At 38.8% G+C, this 24,841-nt stretch overlaps 1 protein-coding gene and 1 long non-coding RNA gene across 2 annotated transcripts; one reads left to right on the plus strand and one right to left on the minus strand.

Moving 5' to 3' along the window:
* Nucleotides 1–279: 279 nt before the first annotated feature.
* mrps10 (mitochondrial ribosomal protein S10) lies at nt 280–19,695 on the minus strand. The gene is made up of 7 exons (XM_048536260.2): nt 19,566–19,695; nt 13,345–13,403; nt 10,597–10,669; nt 8,594–8,733; nt 5,399–5,507; nt 2,275–2,364; nt 280–2,187 (listed from the first exon to the last, which is right to left on the minus strand). Exons 1-7 carry the CDS (start codon nt 19,668–19,670, stop codon nt 2,101–2,103), a joined length of 663 nt encoding a protein of 220 aa, XP_048392217.1. The 5' UTR covers nt 19,671–19,695; the 3' UTR covers nt 280–2,100.
* LOC132210012 (uncharacterized) lies at nt 19,470–23,458 on the plus strand. Its single transcript, XR_009446162.1, has 2 exons — nt 19,470–20,659; nt 21,727–23,458. It is a non-coding gene; the product is annotated as an uncharacterized LOC132210012 (long non-coding RNA).
* The last annotated feature ends 1,383 nt before the right edge of the window (nt 23,459–24,841 follow it).

The following is a 24,841-nucleotide window of genomic DNA, read 5'->3' on the forward strand; positions in this document are numbered from 1 at the left end:
TTGTATAATTAAAGTATTAAAGGTAGTAGAACATTACAGCCCATTGAAGTATTTTCAAACGTTACACTTTTCAGCACTTCGCAAAACAGATTTCAAATACTATAAATTCGAAGACTGATCCACTATAATCTTTAAATTTTAAAATTCAAGAATTTACTTTATGGATTCAAAATACAGAAATTCAGATTCCCCTCTCTCATCCACACAACACACAGATTAGCTTCTCTTGTAGATAATAAAATGCATCTCACACCATTCAGAAATCATCTCAGCAAAATGTGTTCAGAAAGTTTTTTTTCTGGTTTTATTTAATCACCAACTGTGAACAAAGAAAGGAGGGAGTTTATTGTTTTTACCAGGATTGTTCAGCATTGTAATAGTGTCTAGATTTTAAACATGATACTTCATGAATAAAGTGTGGAAACACAGAATTAGGGACCTAGTGAAGTATCTATTTATCTGCAGATAAATTCCATTTCAAAGCTAATGGTAAATTTTATTTTATATGTCCAAGATGTGGAAATAAGATATATATGATAAACATATACCATCTGATATAAATAATTCTCAATTTAGTGTATACAGAAATTTCTAATTTAAGCAGCTGCTTTATTTATTTCACTATCCATAATTATGCTAATCGCCTCAATATTTCAGATATTCGCTTACATTTAATTTGATTTGTCCAATTACCTGGTTTTACAATGTTAGAAGTATGTAAGTGTAGAAATTATACTTATAGAAACATGCTGGCTTTGACAGCATTACCAATTCCTGAGGATAAATGAGAAAAGACAACTGGCAAATATATACCACTTCAGGCATATACATATTTAAAATTTACAACACAAGCCATTTAGATTATGTGTGTGTTAGCTCTTTGTTAAGAGTGATTAAAGAAAATTTGTGATGTCTTGCTGTTATCGCCTACTTCAGTTATTCAGTTTTTCACTTAATAAGTATAAAGGCCTCCATCTCAACCATTCACTGCAGCAAAGCTTTGGTAGTAGCAATACAAGAAATTTATCTCAATCTCTTCCAAATAGATGAATCCTTTCTAATCAATTCTTTATTGCATTTTTCTATATATTGAATCAGTGTTTATTTGTCTTACCTGCTGATGGAAACAGTCACACACTCTAATACTGTATTATGATTAGCTTGTTGAAAGTAGTATCAACTGGGTGAATCTCTGTTGTATGTTGATTTGATGTTCTTTCGAGATGCATCCAAATTTAGACACAGTTCTGAAACTTTAGCTTAGCCATTATCTTACACAAATTTATTAATTCCTCTTTAGATACTGTGCTCCTATTTGTAATATTGAAAATACTATGGACTTCTTATAGCTTCATCCTGTTTTATGTGCATCTTCAAGGAATTATGTATTTGAGCCTTTAGCTGTCCCTGCTAATCAACATCAACCAGCATCTTCCTTTATAATGTATACCTCCATTTCTTTCTTTTCCTCCTAAAACATTATCTCATGTCTCCACATTAGGTTACAGTTAACACCAGCCATGGTGGCAAAGTATAGGAGTCCATTTTCCATAAGTATAATGAACTTATTGACCAAAATAAAGTGTCGTTGGACTGCATACCAGGGGATAAACAATAAAACCCTAATTATTATAAATAATGCATTGGCGATTATACAGAAATTCTGGTTTTGTAATTAATATTACTTAGATAGCATCAACCGGTGTCACAGTGTAGCCAGCAAGTCTGGGTCAGTGCAAGGAAATTCCTCCCACCCCATGTCACCACATTAATCTCACCACATCCCCTGAACTAGTCTCGGTAGCCTTACTGGCAAACAAATTTATTGATTTTTTTTTAGTCATTTCTAATTCAGGGTACTTGGACAAATACCCGAATGTTTAATTAATTTCCAACATATTACATACATACTACACTTTAGTAGCTCCACATAGAATTTCCTAAGACTTCTATGCAGCATCTAAGTTTTTTATAAATTTTTACTTCAGGATATACAGACCAGCTATTCCAACACAAAGATGAAACACTTGGCCAAGAGTTCATTTATAAGGTATTTTAAAATAAATACAATAAACAGTTACAGGAAAATGTCCACAGGCTTTAACTATCTGGTTTGCCATCATTTTCTGAAGAGTGAATTCTCCAGATAGGTTCTTTAATATGCTCCGGTAGCTTTTCTAACAAAGTCTGAAAAAGAAAAGAAGCTTCTTAAATTTAAAGACATATGTGACAGACAAAACAGAAAAACTGCACAAGTACCAATATAAGACTGACCTTGGTCACTTCCATTGCAACGCCTTCTGGAAGATTGCGCTGAATATATTCCAAGTACACATCTGCAGTGCTTCCAGTTAAATGTTTGATCTAGTAAAGAACAGCATTAACAATAAGCCCAAATTCTTCAATCTTACAGCAAGCAAGACTTATAAACTGCTCTTACGTTATAGATTCAATTCAATTGTGCTTTACACAAAGTATTAGGTACCAGTAAAGATTTTTCCCCAAAACAAGGATTTTTAAAAGGAGTTGAGGACACCTCACTGATCAACAGTATGAGTTGACAAAACAACTGCACTTCTAAGAATAGCTATGAAGTTAATTAACAAAAGACAACAAATTCTGATTATTAGACTTGTTGACAAATAGCAAAGAAACTGGCTAGCAAACAACATGCATTTAGAAGAACAACTCTGGAGCCTCGAACTGCGCATAATCTTAAGTCATGATAACAGATGGCAAGGCTACCTTTGTACACATCAACTACCAAGAAACTTTACACTTGCATTGTTGTTAGTATGTTCTGTTCCAGCTGTTTATGCCTGAAATCACAGCACATTTTTAGTAATAACTGTGTGTAATTCCTTTGAAACTTTAGGTAGAATATGAATGGAAAATTTGAGATGTGTCAGCAAAGTTAGACATTGTAGTTCGATGAAGGAATGTGAGAACAGATCAGCTAAATGTATTTAGAAATATTTTAGAACATGTAGCAAACTTCTCACTAAACTAAGTGTACTGTTTGTTGTTTTAACTACTCTAAACTAATTTCAACATGAGACAACTGAGCATGCAAGTTGACTGAAATGATTCATTCTTTTGAGGAGCACATTAAAACTGTCATACAGAAAGGGGGAGATGGTTGAGATAAACTGTCAGGGCCTATTAATCATAACGGCCATTTACCATTCCCTAAACATTACTGAATTATTCTATTTTCATGAGCGTACAAAAGTGATTAAAAATGTGAAAGAAAGTCAATCCAAACAGGCTGATAAGTAAAAGAGAACATCTAATGAGCAGGATGGGATGAGGGACACAATGGGCTGGATTTTGCAATTAAAGCAGTTGCTGATGATGACGAAGGCAGCTTCCCACCAAGATAAGGAACACTCTCTGGCTTGGATTTCCTCTTTCCTGATGGTAGTTTAGAATTGCATGCTATCTCTTCCTAATGGCCTTGTGGGTTTACCTACAGCACATGAACTGCAGCAGTTCAAGAAGACAGCTCACCACACCTTCTCAAGGGCAATGAATTCTGGCCCAGCCAATGATACCCTCACCTCAAGAATGAACAGAAAAAATCTCCAGCCATTCATTAATACATATCAGCAAGCTGTGTAAGTAGCTATGCCATATCGGGATGCAGGAACACAAACAGGCCGGTTAGTTTCTCAAGCCTATCGCACCATTTAATGAAATTATTATTGATCAATGTCTTGACTTCATAAACCATCACTGCATCGTATCCCTTAGTTTTTTTTAAACCAGAGGTACTATCAAACTCAGAATGATCAACTGATCTCGATTTTATAGCTGTTTGGGGAAGAAAGTTCCAAGTTTCAAATTTCTGAATTAAGATAGGAGTTAAGATACCTTTCCTTTCAAAAATGCATTTTTAAAAAATTTCAGTGGAAAAAAATTGATATTCTACAAGTATAAAGTCAAGGTCAGTTAAAAACTCAGTTACTCCTTATTTAAAGTGCAACTTTTAAGAATTTTTATTAAAACGGTGAGAGAAACTATAAAGAAGCAGAAACCTATCCAAATTCTCTGACTGTTTTGGGTTCACTCTAGGAATGAAAACTTTAACAGCATTTTCTCTGGAGAAATGGAAGGCTCGTTTTGATGCCATTACAACTGCAGAGGGCACATTCACAGCCCATTCACCTTGCCTGTGATGTGAGAGCCAGCAATGCAAATTTAAATTTATTTACTGTAGTAGCTTTTGAAAAGAATTGCAAAACAGTTCATTCAGTGGAGAAAAAAAGCTCTTCCTGCTCACCTGCCTCAATCACTGTCCTACTTCTTGAGTGCTGTTAATCCAGGCAAGTGTGTTGGTGGCAGTGGTATGTTGTTGAAGGAAGCGGGTTTGTTGGGTCATTAAGAAGAGGGTGAATTGGCCAATGATAGAGAGGAGAATGGGGCAACGAGAAAGACAACAATAGATGCATAACAATAACACTGATGGCAGCAGCGGCATCAATGCCTGGTTCCATGGCAATATGGATGTACAATGATGACATCACTGGCATCATGTTCCAATGCATTGGAAGAGATACAGTGGTAATGTAAAATCCACTTAAAGCAAATTCTGGATCTCCATGGTATCCTGCTCATGTACACATTCTAACAATCATTGTAATACTGGGGTAATAACAGAAAACTCCAGGTCATCAATGCAGATTGCTCGAATTCTGCTGCAGAATCTAAGCAAGTAAAATAAATTTGACTGCAGATTTTGATAACTGGCATGCCTTCACCATCTAATTATTACATTCAGAATTAATCATTTAAAATAAATTATAAATGATTCACAGTGAAACAGTGAAATTTACATCATTACTTTATGCAGTTATCTTTTTGAATCTTGAACCTCACCTTCAATGAAAAATTTGCATATGTTTCAGCAGTACAGCTATAACTTTCTTCAATTATTGCAGCTAGTTTAAATAACTTGTCACTTACTGCTCTGATTACTTGTCTTCTAATCGATACCATGGAAATAAATCAATGGTCTTTAAATTTGTGAAAAAAATCGTATTGTGATAAATACTCAGTACGTGCTATTTCATTCCCAAATGTCTCCCATAGATTGCCACCCGAAATCAAAATCCAACTATCTCGGACACTCCTGAGTTGGGTTTATGAGGTAAGAATTTCCCCAAATGCATCCTTGTCCTGGGAGTTAAAATTTTGGTCAAAAAATTATGTTGATCTACCTAAGCGAAAAGATCAACAGAGAAAAACAAGAAATCAGTATAATCCTAAAATTATCTTACTTTCATTCCATTGAATGGTTCAAAATTATTTGAAGTTTGAATGTTTTCTGTCTCAGCTGAAATTTTATAGACACTTACTACGTCCCCGATTTTTATCTAATAATTTGCTTTTTACTTGCCTCTATACATCTGTAGTATGTTCTCATCTCATACTGAACTCTGTGCTTCTTGAAAATATGAACAGATTTGAGAAGTGTCATTCTATCAATTTTCTTTACAGGTTCATACCTTAAAAAAAACAAGTTTTGTTTTAAAAAAAGATTAAATCAACTTTACAATGACATTCATTTTCACTTTATTAATTTTACAAATGCAATATTCCAGAGCTGCATATAAAATATCAAAAATGGTGAAACAGACATACTGCTAGTACCTATAATGGTGACCAGGAAGCTACTGGATTGTTATAAAAGTCCGTCTGATTTGCCATCCTGACCTATATGTGACTGCAGATCCAGCAATATGATTGTTTCTCAATGGCCAGCGATATGGTCTACCATATCACTCAATTTATAACTAACTGTTCTGAAAAATCAGGCAAGAATAATGCTGAACAGGTAAGGGTGTGCCAAATGAAATTACTCTGATGAAGGGTCCAGGCCCGAAACGTCAGCTTTTGTGCTCCTGAGATGCTGCTTGGCCTGCTGTGTTCATCCAGCCTCACATTTTATTATCTTGGAATTCTCCAGCATCTGCAGTTCCCATTATCTCTCTCTTACACTAGTACACCCTGTCCTATCAATTCATCTAAGTGGCTCTTGTTGAGTCTGTGCCAAAATTGGGAACACTGTTCAAAATCATGAGAAATCTGGACAGAGAAAAATGGGGACAAAATGTTCCTACTTACGAAACTATCAAGAATGGAAGGGAGCAGATTTAAAGTTTTATTTAATACCTCTAAACCTCTTGCTGAATACCTCAACTGAATCCCACCACTCACCAAGGTAATGCATTCCAGACCCTAACCATTCATTCTGTGATTAAGATTTTACTCATAGCGCTTTTGCTTCATTTAACTAACTAGTTTAAATCTGTAGCCCCCCCTCCCCTATTTTCATGAGTATGAACATTTTCTCCCTTTCTGTACAGACTTCTCATGAATGTGAATACTCCATCAGATCTCCTCGCAGCCTTCTTTTCTCTCTCTTCATAACAGAAGTCACTCACCATGGAACCATTCACATAAATTACATCTGCACTGTCTCTAATGCCTTCACATCCTTACTTAAGCGTGGTGTCCAGAACTGTACACAATACTGCAGCTGAGCCCACTCTATTAGTGTTTTATATACACAGCCTTCTTGCCTTTGTACGCCGTGCCTTTAGTAATAAAGCCTAAGAAATTACATGCTTTATTAACCTCTCCTTCAACCTGTCCTACAACCTTTGATGACTTATATACATTTACACCTACCCAGATCCCTCTGCTCCTGCAATCTCTTTGGAGTTGTAACCTTTATGTTGTTCCTACCAAAACATATGCCACTTCATTGCATTGCCATGTGCTTTATCCACCACCTATTTGCTCACTCCATCAACTTGTCTATGTTGTTCTGAAGTTCTTCACTGCCTTCCTCACAGTGAACAATGCTTCCAAGTTTTGTATTATTTGCAAACTTTGAAACCCTGTTTTGCACACCAGGGTCCAGATTTTACACAGAAGAAAAATCAAGGGTCCCAATATTGATCTCTCGCGAATTCCTGTGCAAACCTTCCCAAATTCCAAAAAACATCCATTCACGATTATTGTTTCCTGTCACTATGTCCCTTTCATACCATGATGTTTACTTTAGCCAGCATGGCTAGATGCTTATCGTGTTGAACTGTTAACTGTGTTTCTTTGTTTGTCCACTTTTTAGTAATAAGGACTGTAATGTTTAACTTTTTAATTTTGTTTTTTCTACTTTTCTGCTTTGTACCAAAATTCTGTATCGACGTATTTTTGTACTTAAGATGGCACCATAAGCATCGACTTGTAAACTTTTCACTGTACTCAACGTGGGTACATGTGATAAACCTAACTCAGTTCAATTCAATTCACTCATAAGTCTGTTGAGCAACACTATCAAATGCTTTCTGCAAGACTATGCGCACCACATTAACAGCACTGCCAGCCTTCTGACTCTCAGTTACCTCTTCAAAGAATGGCAGGAAGTTAATTAGGATTATTTTCCCTTCGAAAATCCATTCTGCCTCCCCTAGTAACATACTATTTGCCATCATTTAACATCAAGACAGCATGTGTTCAGGTGTAGCATTGACTCAATTTTGTCAGGCCTGTTCAATGGGAACTGTGGCAAAATTCTCCACTGATTAGTCTAATACTTAAAACAAAATAAAGATGGTTGTAATATTCAGATGAAGATGATGTTTTTAACAACAAAACATAAATGTATTTCACCAAAGAACAAAAAAAATTAAAGCTATATATGAATATATTTATACAAGATGGTTGGAAAGATCCTGACACAAACATTGAGAAATTTCAACTTATTTCATGACACTGCCTATTACAATTACTCAATTCCACAGAAATACCACTCCTGCCTGAGCCTTTTAAATATTCACTTAATGGTCACTATCCAATTTTTTTTCTTTTGGATTGCTGAGAAAGTTTTATGATCCCTTTCTGTACCCAAGGGTATGAAACACAATTCTGATATACTAAACCTTTTCAGTTCCAACAAGTTGAAGATTTCTATCTAAACTCTTCAGAAATGGAACTTCCAGAGTCTGGAAACCACTTTTACTAAGGTGATTGGTTGCCTTGAAATGAACAGCAAAACATGGTTCCCCTGAGAGAAGGAACACTGTTCAAAAACTCTGAACATGATTCCTCTGAACTGAGATCATGCACCTTTGGTTCTGAAGTCAAAACTGAATTAATTGCCTTAACTTTGCGTTTCGCAAACTGTGGGTAGCAACTTGCAGTACAGTCATCAGCCAAAATCTTCGGGTAAAGACTTTCATATCAAAGAGGATGTCACCATTTATGTAGGCAGGGTTTGGTTTAGTTATGAGAATGAAACTATGAATAGACTAAAAAATTAATAAAGTTTATTAATTTACATACAGAATACCAAATATCAAAGGGAACAAACAACTAAATAGGGATGTGGGAAAGCTGGCTATGTTCTGACATAACACAGATTTGTTAATACTGTAGAGCAGATGCAGTGCAAGGATTTATTGCCTGAGTCACTGCAGTGTATTTGAAAGAAAGGAAACCAAGTCCAACTTTGAAAAGAATGCATATGATAAATTAAATCCTAAAAGATACAAGGGGCTACTTATAATAACAACAATATACTTACACTTTATCAACGGTGATATTCAGCTCTTTCGCAGCAAGTGTAGCAAAATATTCATAGCTATCCAGTACAGCTTTATCATGGCCCTTTACCAACACAGAAATCCTCTTATACAGTGCATCAGGTTCATCTGATACTGTTACCTGCATTAACATAAATTCATAAAATATCCAAACAAAATAAGTTACAGACAGAACATCTTTAAAATGAAATGTTTCATGGTTTCAAAGCAGTAAGTATTTCAAGACATGACAGATTTAAATCTGCACTATATATAAGCACCAAAGCAATAAGAGGCAACTAGAACATATTTTAACCATTGAGAACGTAGAAGCAAGAATTCTTCTTGATAGTGCACATTTCACAGCATATGTCAAAAATGTGTCGCAGAAAATGAATTTCTTCTGAAATGTATTCACTGTCTTTGAGGCAAATACAGCAGTCAATTTGTAAATATCATGATTCCAACAAATAAATGGTCCATCTATTTTGGTGACATTAACTGAGAAATGAACTTTGTCCAAGACACTGGAAACACTGTCCCCTCCCTTAAAAAAACTGACTGTCCTGATCGCAACCTGAAACAGGCAAGTAAGGCATCAGTAGAATTTCATATTATCTTATATAAAGGTTGCGCCTTCGTGACTGCGAGATGTTTTAGTTTGACAAACATACTGGTGATTTTGAAGCATTGATTGGTAGTGAAAAATGAACAAATAAAGATTTCTTACATGTACATTTGCCAGACTGACTGCAAACTAAAAAGATTTTCAGTAAACTGAAGATATTGTCATTAAAGTGCCTTCTATGCCTAAAGATTATTCACTGTACATATCAATAATTTGGATACCAGATTTTAAGGTATTGTATTGAAATTTGCAGATGATACCAATTTAAGAAACTAAGGAATATTGGTGAGACAGGCCAATGGGACATAGGTTCACAAGATGTTAAAGGCAGTAATTCAACCTGATAATCTCAAAATTTGCCTTCAAAGATATTGCATATAAAACCAGATACATAATTCTGAGCCTATATAAATCCTTAATAGGACATTAGAGTAGCGCTGGTAGTTTTGTGCTTCTCACCAAAGAAAGGAATTCAGAACAGAGGTTTCAACCCTACTTTGGAAAGCCATATTCCCTGTAATTTTTCATTTATGGATGAAAGTTATGGGAAAAGGGTGCGAAAACATGGTATTTTATTTCCTCACATTAAAGGTAACTTTGGCAGGACCTCTTGAACTGATTGTGTCATAACGTCCACACATGTAAATGCCCAAGATAAATGTTTAAGTATATTATAAGTATAGAAAGATATCACCCATATTTTTATTCAAACTCAACATTCTCTGAAAAGATTCTCACATACTTTTGTTTCTCGTAAAATAACTCACATGGGTATGATCAATGTACAATTAACAATTTTTAATTGAGGTTGTATTTGAAATTTAGGTCTGGGTTTCATGACAAGCAGCCAGTAATCCTTTGGTAATTCAAAATTTGAATACTACTGGCACTCATCAGGACAGATGCAAGAATGCCAAATTGCTAAATGAACAACAATTTATACTACATGACAAAAGGGTGCAGACTGAATAATCCTGAGTGTGCCACTGATTACACTGATAACCAATTCAAAATTATTAGTCTCCTCACAATATGGCTCACTCACATTTGCAACAAACGACAGATACATAAATACCAAGAATAGTCTTCTGCAAGGAAAAAGACCATGTCTAGGCATTGTACTTTTTTTAAGCAAAAGCATAGGGAACAGGTTTCCTGGTGCATTTACAATGGCAACACCTCAACAATGAATCAGCACTCTTCATTCATGCAGTATAGGTTAGTGCTTCGAAGTTTGACATTCTTGCATCTATGTGATGATTGGAAGGCAAAAAAGCTCTAAGTCTTTTTTTTCCACCAGACACTAACTAAAATTATACAGTGCAGAACCTAAGCAAAGCAGCAAACATAACTCCCAAAACTTGCTGGAGATCTTACCAGGGGAGCTGTGCTATAATGTGGACACCTCAAATAGATTCCTGCTGAAGGCATCAATGCTAGACTTTTACCACTGTTAAATAAAGAAATTGTATCATACAATTATTAACTTCGTGTACACGGAGCACCTGAACTTTATAAAAACTAAACTATATTTAAACAAAGTTATAACCGCAGAGTAAAGGACCATACATTTTTCTTTGGGGAGTATAAATCAAAACAGAAGTTGGGCTGCTATATAGATAGAATACCAAGAGGTTTTTGCAAAATATTAAGTGGTGCCCATTTTTAGCTGTTTAAGACAATGTTGCTGTTGGCGTAGTGATGTTGATACATCATTGAGCCAGCTTTTGAGGTGAGAAAAGGTTGCCTGATGACAGTGCTTGGATTGGTTCAGCTGCAGTTTGTTTAAAATCTGTTAGTGCAGAGAGACCATTCCCCGTGGTGAGTGAAAAGACAGAAATAACCAAGAAAACTCAAAAGAAAATGTCATAAGAAAAAATCCAGGTCCACAGCTCAAGACCACAGAAATCAATCATTGCTTTGCAGACAACATTACTGAAATTTTTTTTATTCATTAACAGGATGACAGCGTTGCTGGCTTGGCAGCATTTACTGTCCATCCCTAACTGTCCAGAGGACATTTCAGAGTCAACCACATTACTGTGGGGATGGAGTCACGTAAGCCAGACCAGGTAAGGATGGCAGTTTCCTTTCCTAAAGGATGTTAGTGAACCAGATGGGTTTTTCGGACAATCAACAGTTGGTCATCATTAGATTCTTAATTCCAGATATTTTACTGAATTCAAATTCCCACCTGCCGTGATGGGGTTTGAACCTGGGTCCCCAGAAGATTATCTGGGTCTCTGGATTAACAATCCAGTGATAATACCACTAAGCCATTGCCTCAAAAAGAACTTACAGAGACAATTTACCCCCTCTTGTGATCTGTACTTTTATTTTTCAGAATTTCAGATATATCTTCAGGAGTTTATCAGGGTACTAGGCCCAACCATTAATGACTATCCCTCCATCATAAAGTCAGAAATGGGGATATTCACAACGTTCACGCTTCGCATCTCCTCAGGTGCTAAAGCTGAGGGCAGAAGTGGAAAAGTTTGGCTAAAGATGCAGCAAGTTCTGGAACCTAAGTCTTCAGTTCTGTTGTAAGATTGTGTCAGGTCCAACAGCCTCTGCAGTATCCACAGCCTCCAACTGTTTCTTCATATCACATGGAATGAATTAAATTGGCTGAAGACTAGCATCCTAGCCATTGTTGTAAAAATTCATCGGGTTCACTAATATCCTTTAGGAAAGGAAATCTGATTTCCTTGCCTGGTCTAGCTACAGGTGACTCTAGACTCTTAAATGCACTCTGAAATGGCCTATTAAGCCATTCAGTTGTATCAAACCACTGCAAAAGGAAGGGCAGCCCTGTGGGTGTCCTTATATCCCAAAGACTGCAGTGATTCAAAAAGGTAGTTTACCACCATCATATGGATGGGCAATTATTGTGGACTTAGGCAGAAACAAGTTATATGCATCCAACATCATTAGGACAACTGTTAGGATAATTATGCCATGTTTAAATTTTTTCATTGGATATAGACATCACTGGTATTTTAATGGGTATTTCTTGCCTATCCCCCAATTCTCTTGAACTGAATAACTTTCCAGACCATTACAGAGAAGTTAAGAGTGAATCAAATTGCTGTGGTGCTGGGATCACAGAGGTGAGACTGGGTAAGGATGACAGATTTCCTTCCCCAAACGGCATTAGTGAACCAAATTGTTTTTTTCTTATGACAAATGAAAATAATTATCATGGTTATCATTATCGATATTAGCTCTGAATGCCAAATTTTATTAAATTGCATGTAAACTTCACCAGCTACCATGGTGGGATTTGTACCTCTGCCTCTCAATTGCTAGGCTGATATCATTAAGACTATAACATCTTCAACCCACTAATACAAGTCAGATGGTTATTATTTATTGCATGAACATTTGATACTCCAACAGACATTTGGTACAGAACTTGAGCAGTGCTGAAGAAAACAGCACATTTTATCAAAGGTTTTCATCTTACACACACCTAGCCAATTAACAACTAATTCAAGGGGAAAACAAACATTTACAATACATGAGAAGAGCACTAATTGGTTGACAAGACTCATTGGTAAACATTGCCATGGAAAATGCACCAGTTGATAGTTAACTGGCAGGCTATGTTCAAATTTTCAAACAGGCAAGTCAACTCTGGGTCCCCTTTAAAATAAATGACACAATGGATTTTATTTCTATTGATTTATTTGACTATATGGGTATAAGAAAGCTCAACTGCAAACAGCAGAAACATGATTAACACAAGACACTACTAAAAATGTCATTTTTGTATTATCCAGGTATTCTTATACCCTGAGCACAGTGATCCCACCAAACCAGTTGTCATAATGTCACTAATGAGAACTGAACATAGACATATTTCAAAAAAACATAAAATGAGGAAATGAATTTACATGAGCAGTGCATTTATACTATAAATGCAATGATGGTGAATCACGAAGGAGTCTCAAAGTAAACCACTTGAAACTCATTTCTCCAGTGTGGCTCTGAATTTGGGTTTGAGCTTCAAATATTCCAGACTAATATGGTATGTGTTGCATAAATACATCCTAAGAATTCTCTACCTTAGCTTTTCTGAAACAATATCATTATTCTGAAGTCAGCTGATATGTATAAACTTACCAAAGATGTACGATTGTTATATTGTGGCTGGCATAATTCAAAACTGGAATTCGACTAGCCTGAAAGTCAAACAGTATATTTTTTAAAAAGTTATTCATAGGCATTATCAAAGAATCTGAGCCATAAGATATAACTTTTTTTTCTTTCTGCAGAATTGAACTTTGTTTAAACAACAGCACTCCAGGTGAATGGATAGCCACTGATGACAGGGGCGGGAGGGACAACAGATACAGATACCAGAAAAGCTTGGTGAAGATTGATATGCAACATTTCATGCAAAATTGAGTTTTTTGAATGAACTTTTATCTTATGAAGAGTATAGTTTGGTCAACTATCAAGAAACATATTGTAAAACACAGAATTGTGGAAGCTGGAAATCTGAACCAAAACAAAAACTGTTGGTGAAACTCAGGTCTTGCAGCATTTGTGGAGAGAAAACAGAGTTAATGTATGTGTATTCAGTGATCCTTCTTCAGAAACACTGAATAGGTCAAGCTTCTGAGTGATAATAGCATGTATGATGGGAGCAGGGAGCAGGAATGGTTCGATCAAGCAGGGTTGTGGAGTTGGATGAAAAAACTTAGTAAAGGTTGGAATGTAAGAAAAGAAATTTGATTTAGAGCACTATTGCAAGGCTATAAATTGTACTTCAAATGAGAATGATACTTTTCAGAATCTATTCCCACACCCACATTGAGACAAATGGGGTGAAGGAGGTGAAGGGATGTGTGTGGTTTGAGAGCTAATTTCATCCAGAAGGCATAGGGATTGATCTTTTACAGTTTGGAAATAGATTTGGCATGGATCTAGGGAATTGAGACGTCAGACGGTTCAGTTGGTCAATTTTTAATGTGTGTTCAAAGATACTTGTCTCAATATGAAGAGATAATAATTAGAAACAGGCAGGGAATATTTCATAAAGGTTATGCTTGAAGGGTCTAATGTGAGTTTTATGAAGTAACAAATGTGATACATGGTGGAAATGCAGTATATGTAGAATGCATGACTTTTGGCAGGGTTTTGACAAATGAACAAAAACTACTGCAGAAGATTTAAGGGTGTGTAATTGTTGGGTAGGGTGTCAAATTGGATTATAAATGGAAATAAGAAATAGCAGTTTCTTAAGGACTAGAAATTATGGTTGCAAACAGAAATTACAATGCAATGGCATTGAATCAACAATACATTATCAAACTTCTCTCAGACATGACAGAAAACAATCAGGTGCCAAAATCAGAAGCACTCCTGTAATTTGGAACTGCCACTTAACAAACTAGTGAGTTCATTAAAGCACCATTTATAAATATTTTTTGATCAGAAGGGTCTAGGCCTAAAACGTCAGCCTTCCTGCTCCTATGATGCACTTGGCCTGCCGTGTTCATCCAGCTCTACACCTTATTATCTCAGATTCTCCAGCATCTGCAGTTCCTATTATCTCTGATAATGAGGTAGCATATGGGTAAAAAATAAAGGCCTGTCACTGGGATGACAGCTGCATGAAGAAGCCAGTTCAGATGGAAATAGCAGGCTTGATTTTTCAACAAATTCATTTCTAAAAGTTTTTGAAGCCGGCGATGATAAATAAACAAAGATTGGAAGAGCAATTTATAGCCATAGCTAAATTTCTGTGAACAATGCTTTGAGAATGTATTTCTCTGAAGATGAAATTTCTTATTTTCCTTTTGTTGGCTGCATTCATTTGAAAATCTGAAATCTAAAGACAATTGCTTTTTAAAGAAGAAACAGCCCAATAGGTTGGCTTTTGCATAATACACATGTTTGCATTCCAAGTTGGAAGAAAATTAAAAAAAAAACCCTTGGGGATTGTGAATGAGAGATAATGGGAACTGCAGATGCTGGAGAATCCAAGATAACAAAGTGTGGAGCTGGATGAACACAGCAGGCCAAGCAGTACATCGCAGGAGCACAAAAGCTGACGTTTCAGGCCTAGACCCTTCATCAGAGAGGGGGATGGGGAGAGGGTTCTGGAAATAAATAGGGAGAGAGGGGGAGGCGGACCGAAGATGGAGAGAAAAGAGGATAGGTGGAGAGGAGAGAATAGGTTGGGAGGTAGAGAGGGGATAGGTCAGTCCAGGGAAGACAGACAGGTCAAGGAGGTGGGATGAGGTTAGTAGGTAGGAAATGGAGGTGCGGCTTGAGGTGGGAGGAAGGAATGGGTGAGAGGAAGAACAGGTTAGGGAGGCAGAGACAGGCTAGGCTGGTTTTGGGATGTGGTGGGGGAAGGGGAGATCTTGAAGCTGGTGAAGTCCACATTGATATCATTGGGCACCTTGGGAATATTAGTTGCTGTTCCTGCAACCTTCGGGTGGCATCCTTGTGGCACTGCAGATGGCCCATGATGGACATGTCGTCTGAAGAATGGGAGGGGGAGTTAAAATGGTTGGCACCTCCTCCCTCACCCCCACCCCAAGCCCCAAGATGACTTTCCATATTAAGCAGATGTTCACCTGCACATCTGCCAATGTGGTATACTGTATCCACTGTACCCAGTGTGGCTTCCTCCACATTGGAGAAACCAAGCGGAGGCTTGGGGACCGCTTTGCAGAACACCTCTGCTCGGTTCGCAATAAACAACTGCACCTCCCAGTCGTGAACCATTTTAACTCCCCCTCCCATTCTTCAGATGACATGTCTATCATGGGCCTCCTGCAGTGCTACAAGGATGCCACCCGAACGTTGCAGGAACAGCAACTTATATTCTGTTTGGGAACCCTGCAGCCCAATGGTATCAATGTGGACTTCACCAACTTCAAAATCTCCCCTTCCCCCACCGCATCCCAAAACCAGCCCAGTTTGTCCCCTCCCCCCACTGCATCACACAACCAGCCCAGCTCATCCCCTCCCCCCACTGCATCCCAAAACCAGCCCAGCCTGTCTCTGCCTCCCTAACCTGTTCTTCCTCTCACCCATCCCTTCCTCCCACCCCAAGCCGCACCTCCATTTCCTACCTACTAACCTCATCCCACCTCCTTGACCTGTCTGTCTTCCCTGGACTTAACTATCCCCACCCTACCTCCCCACCTATACTCTCCTCTCCACCTATCTTCTTTTCTCTCCATCTTCGGTCCGCCTCCCCCTCTCTCCCTATTTATTCCAGAACCCTCTCCCCATCCCCCTCTCTGATGAAGGGTCTAGGCCCGAAACGCCAGCTTTTGTGCTCCTGAGATGCTGCTTGGCCTGCTGTGTTCATCCAGCTCCACACTTTGTTATCTGGGATTGTGAATGACCCCATTTCCTATCAAATCCTGTCGCATTGAAAATATCCAGATGTTTCTAAGATGAGACAAGTTACCTATTTTGAAGCAACATTGCATGGATACAAACTCACTGAATCTCTTTTGCATATACAAACAAGCAAAATGCTTGCCCCGCCAAAACTGTGCACAGTACTCCAGGTGTGGCCTCACCAGGATCCTATACAGCTGCAGCATAGCCTCCCTGTTTTTAAACTCCAACCATCTAGCAATGGCAGACAAAATTCCATTTGCTTTTTTAATTACCTGCTGCACCTGCAATCCTACTTTTAGCAATTCATGCACAAGGACACCCAAGTCCCTCTGCACAGCATTGTGCTCCAATTTTTTACCATTTAAAACATAGTCCATTTTGCTGTTATTCCTATCAAAATGGATGAACGCACACTTGCCAACACTGTACTCCATCTGCCAGACTTTTGCCCACTCACTTAGACTATCTATATCCCTCTATATCTATATCCACTTTCAGTGTCTTCTGCACACTTTGCTCTACAAACCTGCCGAATAAGGTCTTCATAGTCTCAAAACACAGAAGAATTAGGAATACACATCCTCTATAAATTCTCAAGCCAACACGTGTTACTGTCAAGCAATGAATGAGAGAACAGGGGAGTCTTTATCCCTCCTCACCTAATCATAAGTATGATAAAATACAGCAGCTGCATGATGTTCCAGCCTACATTCCCATTAAATCATGGAGATCCATTCCCTTTGCACTGCTAGATGGCTGCCTTCCCATCAGATGGCCACAAATGAAATGTGATGCTTGATTCACTGAGGAAAAACTTGGGTGCACTATTGACTGGACCGCTTTCACCCCACCAAAACATGAAATCTGGTTCCGACAGTGTTTGGAGGTAGGTAGCACTGTCCCAGAGTTCTGTTCTGGGGCTGCTTATGTTCACTGTGTAGACCAAAGATGATCTAGATGTAGGGTTAGAAGCAACGTGTCCAAATTTATTGATCATGTTGAACTAACAGGCATCTTAATAATTCTAAGGTCAAAATTACAGTGCAAATATGATAGAGTGGGCAAAAGGGTAGCATATGTAAACATGAAGTGGTACATCTGGTCACAGCAAAGGACCAGGTGAATTACATGGAGTACATTAAAGGCAACATTTAAGTGAATATGACCATAGAAAAGCTAATAAAGATAATAGACTTTATCAAAAGGGTTCTAAATATTTTAAACCATCAAAATGGTGAATAATGATAAAACCTTCATGAGATAGTTACATACAGTTTTAGGATCGACGTTATCGGAAGGATACTGAGGCTTCTATACATAGCACATTCACTTGGATGTTAGGAGAAAATATAAAGAAGAAAGACAGACTTTGGCTGTTTCACAAAAGCTGAATTGACCACCTATTTGAGGGATTTAAAGTCATAAAGTCGGGGGTAGACTAGATGAAGCAAACTGTTTCCAGTGATTGTTGATAGAGGATTAACCATCAGAGATTTAAGATCAACAGCAAAAGAAGAGTGGCACAGTTGTGAAATGAACCACCTGACCATGCCAGAAACTACAGAAAACCATTTAACTTTGATAATGACTGAAAATTCCCCTGTAAACAATTATACTTCATTATGCTCATGTGGACACTCTATTTGCAAAGAACTGATTGAAGCAGACATCAATCAGTATCAAACAGGCATTGCTGATTAATATGGAAATCTGGAAACATAACAGGGAAGTGGTATTCTGCTGCTCTTACAGAGGTTAAACAACTTGAAGATGTTTACGTAGGTCAAAACAAAAATTACTGGTGAAACTCAAAGTCTGGCAGCATATGTGGGGAGAAACAAGACTTAGGGTCGAGTCCAGTGACTCTTCTTCAGACTCAATGCTAACTCTGCTTTCAACCTACAGATGCTGCCAAACCAGCTGAGTTTTGCCAGCAATTTCTGTTTGTGCTTCAGATCTCCAGCTGTTTGTTTTATGTTTGTGAGGGTGGTTTATTTCCTAATTGTTAGTCAATTGGAGGTCAACAAATGTTTAGAAGGTCAGCAGTGTTTAAAGCTATGGAGGATGCCTAATTTTTTTTAATTGCAAAAATATATTTTATTCATAAGTCTGTATGTATACTCACAGGTACTAAAGCAGTTTTGTACAGGGTATATATAAAAAAATTGGAATTTAATATTCCCTGTCATCAAAAAAGCCAAAGATTTTTCTTACTCATGCAGAACACTATTTACATACATTGAGACAATGCGAAGATCTGCTAACTGAACAGGCCCTCATTTACACTTCAACAGAAAAACCTTAGATCGTGGTCTTTCCCCATTACACCTTGGTTTTAGCATGTCCTTCAGCACATAACCCTTAGAATGTACCAGTTTGCTATACGTGGTTGAGGTCAACTCTTTACACTGGAAGACCAACAAGTTTCAGGCAGACCAAAGAGCGTCTTTCACTGAATTAATGGTCCTCCAGGCGTAGTCGATGCTTGTCTCAGTTTGTGTCCCGGGGAACAGCCCGTAGAGTACGGAGTACTGAGTCACAGAACTGCTCGGGATGAACCTCAACAAAAATTCACTGCATGTCTTGCCAGACAATTTTTGCAAAGGCACATTCCGGTAGGAGATGTGTGACAGTCTCTTTAACAATGCAGTCACATCGAGGACAGCATATGGTGATGCACAAAGGCCAGGCATCCACGAAAGATCTTACGGCCAGTATCCTTCTCACCAACAGCAAAGCTACACCTTGGAAGGCTCTGGCCATCAGACATTCTGTCAAATATCTCTGACAATCTGCTCAAGGAACCACGTCACGGAATCAACCGTCTCCTTTTCCTGCAGGATCCGGAGAACGTTACATGCTGACCAATTCCCGGTGGACAGTGATCGGTAAAGCGCCATCATAGAAACTTCGGGGATCGAAAGGAGGGTGCATTTTTCTTTTAGAAAAAAATTAAAACAGCGAAACATTACCTGGTTCAGCCGGAACAACGACCTGCCGCTGGAAAACGCGCGGAAACTGCCCAGAACCGCCGCCATCTTCGCCCCGGCGCAGCCAACTTCCGGATCTCGAGGCATTGCTTCCGGATCGCCGGCCAACGGTTCATGGTTTGTTGATATTGATATTGATTCGAGGTGAATGTGGGCCTGCCCTGGAGAGGTAGCCCCCTTCCTCTTGGTACCGCGACTTTTGTTTCGTTACACTGAAACATTCGCCTTGGATCGTTTTCCTTTTCCATCTCAAACCCTGGACTGGGACGTGAATCAACGGACTTTGTGGTTTAGAAGCAAATGTGGCGTCTACTAAACCACCGCTGACAGACGGCAGCGAGAGGGAAAGAAATGTTACTACTGCTGGACATATTCCAGTGGCTCAGAGACCATCTGCGGAGAAAAAGGCAAAGCTAACGTTTTAAGTTGTTGGACCTGTCATCGGAAGATGCGAGTGGAACCTGTAATCGCATACGTACAAAACAAAACAAAAAGTAAATACACTGCACACTGCAGACTCCAGATAATTTGACTGGCTTTCCACAATCCGACCCTCAACTGAATTGGAAGTTTAACTCCTCTCAACAGTTCCTCATTCTCTTAGCAGTCGGCGCAGGAAAACCAGTAACTCATAAGATCTGAACCTTTAAGCCTTGGCTGATGAAGTTACGCGCGTTGATGAAAACCCTGTGTCAACAGAACAGATGCAGTAGTTCTAACCTTAAGAAAGGGCGGAAGTCGAGATGCATGTGGCTTGTCCTCAAAGAACAAAAAGAGAAAACTCAAAACTGTCAGATTATATGACTGAACCTAAAACAAATGTTTGGCCACTACAAAATTCCGTACCACTCGTCATAGGTTCTCTTGGTCCTTGCAAGAGTAATCGGTAGTACAACCGTGTCATTATTCAATTCTCAAACTACAGAAAAGCAACGTGAACTCTACACTATTTCAAGAACCCATATACCGTAAACTGCAGAAAAGATCTCTATTTTCACAATGACTGAAAATCGTCCTGATATGGAAGTGCCAGTGTTGGACTGGGGTGGTTAAAGCTAGAAGTCACACGACATAAGGTGATAGTCCAACAGGGCTTTATTTACAGTCATAAACTTTCAGAGCATAGTCCCTTCGTCACACCTAGTGGATTATCACCTGGTGTTGCGTGACTTTGAAAATTGCTCGAGAAAAATTATACTTTATTATGCTTAAGCAGACTCTACTTTCTCCAAAAAAACGTCTAAAGCGACTTTAAGATAACAAGGTGTGCGACTGCATGAACACAGCAGGCCAGGCAGCAGCATAGGAACAGGAAAGCTGACGTTTCTGGTCTGGACCCTTCTACAGAAATGGGGGAGGAGAAGGGGACTCAAATAAGGGGAGGCGGATGGAAGGCGGAAAAAGGAGCAGATTGGTAGAGAGGAGACGGACTGGTCATGGACCCAGTAAAGGTGAGTGGAGGTGGGGAATTAGGATGGGGTTGGTCAGTCAAGGGAAGACGGGATAGGTCAAGGAGGTGGGGATGAAACTGGTGGGTAGGAGGTGGTGGTGGGGTTACAGGACTGCAGAGGTGGGAGAAAAGACAGACAGGTCAAGGAGGCGGGTGCGAGATGTTTGCCACATCTGCTTTCTCGAACCCTGCAGCCCAACTTCACAAGCTTCAAAATCTCTCCACCACTGATACCTCCCAAAACCAGCCCAGCTTGTCCCTGCCTCCTTGACCTGTCTTTTCTCCCCCCTATCTACTCCTCCCACCTCACTGACCAAACCCCACCCCCATCTCCTACCTCCCAGCCTCCTTGACCTGTCCTCCTTCTCTTGACTAACCAACCCCCATCCTAACTCCCCACCTATACTCACCTTTACTGGCTCCATACCAAACTCCTTGACCTGTCCATCTCCTCTCCACCTATCTGCTCCTTTGTCCACCTTCCAGCCGCCTCCCCCACCCTCTCCATTTATTTCAGACTCCCCTTCCCCCTCCCCATTTCTGATGAAGGGTCCAGACCTGAAACGAAAGCCTTCCTGCCTCTCTGATGCTGCCTGGCCTGCTGTGTTCATCCAGCTCTACACCTTGCTATCTCAGATTCTCCAGCATTGGCAGTTCCTCAAAGCTACTTTAAAATCCTTTTTCCTTTCACAGTTAGATAACCTGTACTCTCCGAACGGTGAAGAACAAATCATGGATCCCTTCTTCTAGCAAATGGTTGGCAAGTCTTCTAGTGTCCTTTAAACCCTAAAGATTGGCAGTTCAGTATTCCAAAGTATAGTATCTTCAGCTGTAACAAGCATAGTTGGAAAAGAGGTGATGTTGCATTCTTGATCAAGGAGTCAATTACATAAGTTAAGCTATTTGATGCTTGCCTTTGCTGTTCCTGTCTTCTCGTCTCTGGACACGCTTTTCTATTTCATGTTACTAACTTTATTTCTTTCTGATTGGGTTCCCCTTCAAGTTCTCATCCTCTGGACAATCTCCTTGTGAGGATATCAGTGCCAGTACACAGTGACCATGGAGATGTTTCCAGTAGGAGAGAGACTAGGACCCAAGAGCACAGCTTCAAGTTGGAGGAATGACTCTTTAGAATTGAGGTGAGGAGGGATTTCTTCAGCCAGAGGGTAGTTAATCTGTAGAATTTTATTGCCATCGAGGGCTCTAAGTCATGGAGTGTATTTAAGACAGAAGAAGATTCTAGACTGGTAAAAGATCAAGGGTTTCTGGGCGAATGGGGCTGAGAATCGTATCAGTCATGATCAAATGGTAGAGCAAATCCAATAAGTCGAATGGCTTAATTCTGCTATGTCTTATTGTTAAGATGTTAGCTTATATCTGTATCATCTATCCCAGAACAGGTCCCAATATTTCAGAAATTTTATGGTTTCACTTCTACACCAGATCGCTAGCCACCTGTTAAACTGATCAATCTTTCTGCTCTTATGCTCACAAGTGCCATGAGGAGTGATCCTCAGATTATTGTACTTTAGGTTGTGCTTTTTAATTTCCTTCCTAAACCTTTAAAATATTCTTTCAGGATCTCTTTTTTTTAAACCTATGATGTTGATACCATTGTGGAGTCTGACTTCTGACAGATTCCCCCTCCCTCAGAAAAATGTCCTGCACCCACTCAAACCAGGAAGGCAATACATCATCTCAAAATCACAGTTAATCCAATAGAAATGCCCATCTGATCGCCTGACCATGGAATACCCTATCGGTATTGCCTTTCCATGCTTTTGCCTCTTCCCATGGTGCCATAGACCTGGGTCTAACTGCACTATCTCAGGAATCAATTACCTCACCAGTTTCCAGATAGACTGAGGGGACTCCTGTCCCACCTGCCTCATTCTCCGAGAATGCCTGGTGGGCATGCATTTCCTATCTGCATGCACACTTCCAAACTGCAGTGTGACCACCTCTCTTGGTGTTATTTATATCATAGAGGCTTCGACTCCATTACAACTACGAGTTAGTTAATAGTCACAGTAGTAGAGCATGGAAACAGGCCCTTCGGCTGAAACTAGTCCATACTACCATTACTGTCACAGGTAATTTGTTCAGACTTTAGCCAAGGTGGCTTTTCCCCTTTTTATTGTTCTCTCACTGCATGACACACATCCAGTGAGGTAGATTAATCTTTCAGGGCTTGATCAACTCAGCAGTTGTGGTACTGAGCTACTCTTGGTAATGTACATTGAAGTTCCCCACTCAGAAAACATTCGCTGCCCTTCCTAATCTCAAGTACTTCTTCCAAGTGGTATTTAACACAGAGAAGCAGTACAATCCAGTAATTTCATTATCATTCTTGAGACTAGCATTTTATTCCAGATTTACTTCTTGGATCAATCTCTTTATTGAATAAAACTTGACTGTGTGCTAATGTTCCTGTGAAATTCCCTTAGCAGGTTTTATTCCCAAAGTATTATTTAAATGAAAAGTATGAGCATTGCTCCTTTGAAACAAAAGAAATTGAAATGCAATTATTATGATTATATAGAGAATACAGAAATTAATAAATTACAGAAATATTCTGATAGCAGTGAAAATAAGGCAGAAAATGTGTCAAAAATACTGTTGTGATTTGTATTGGACTGAACCAAATCCTCAACATTATCATTTCTGATAGCATTTTGACAAATTGTTCTCAAAATTAATGTTGAAGCATTTTGTTGTGTTCACTATGAAGAATGACATTTGCATCATAGAAGTAAACAATCGTTGGTGAGCACATAGGTTCAAGGTATAGCTTTCTGCTATTTGTCAGTGCTGTATTTACATGTAGCATACAAGTTGTTCAAGTATAGTGAGTTTAATACTGCTGGCCATGATTGAGTGATACAGATAAAGTTCTTAAAATCACCAGTGATATCAGTCTATACTCACATGGAATTTACAGAAGGTCAAATAACTGTGGTAACGCACAATGCCTATCCAATTGGTCCAAATAGTTAGTTTTAAAGAACTGTGAATTCACAGAGAATCATTTAGCTCTCCAATTCAGATTACAAACACAGGAGCAGGAAGTAGACAATTTGACCGTTTAAACCCAATCATTCATTAAAATCATAGATGATCCATTATTGTTTCCAATTCAACATTCCTATCTATTCCAATCATCTTCGATTCCCTTCCTAAACAAAAATCTAACTACCTGTGCCTTAAAAGTATTCAATGACTCCACTTCTTGCAGAGCAAATTGAAATGATTATGATATAGCTGTGACTATAGAGAAACAGCTGCAGGGTAACCAAAGACGTGAACTGAATATCCATGGTATTCATTTAGAAAAGTCAGACGAAAAGGAAAAGTAAGTGAAGTAGTATTGTTTGTACAGGAGCTTTCAGTACAATTCCTAGGAAGGGATACTGAAAAAATCATATCGAGGAATTTATATGGCTGAGATGAGAAACAACAAGGGACGGAAAACATTGTTGGGATTGCCTTAAGGCCTCGAGTCAATCGCAAAGATACAAGAGAAGGAAGAAAACAACAAACAAGAAACCAGACATGTGTGCAGCATGAGTACAATGGTACTTAGGAAGGATATTCTTGGAAGTACATCCAATGACGTTATTTGGGCGGAACTGAGAAACAAGAAAGAGATGATCACCTTATTGGGATTATACTATAGACCACCCAACAGCAGGAAATTGAGAAACAAATTTGAGAGGACATTTCAGTTATCTGTCAGAGTGATGGGGTGGTTATGGTAGGGGATTTTAACTTTCCAAACATTGACTGGGACAGGACTTTGTTAAAAGTA

Source organism: Stegostoma tigrinum, chromosome 9 (genome assembly GCF_030684315.1).
Source record: "Stegostoma tigrinum isolate sSteTig4 chromosome 9, sSteTig4.hap1, whole genome shotgun sequence".
Classification (NCBI taxonomy): Eukaryota; Metazoa; Chordata; class Chondrichthyes; order Orectolobiformes; family Stegostomatidae; genus Stegostoma; species Stegostoma tigrinum.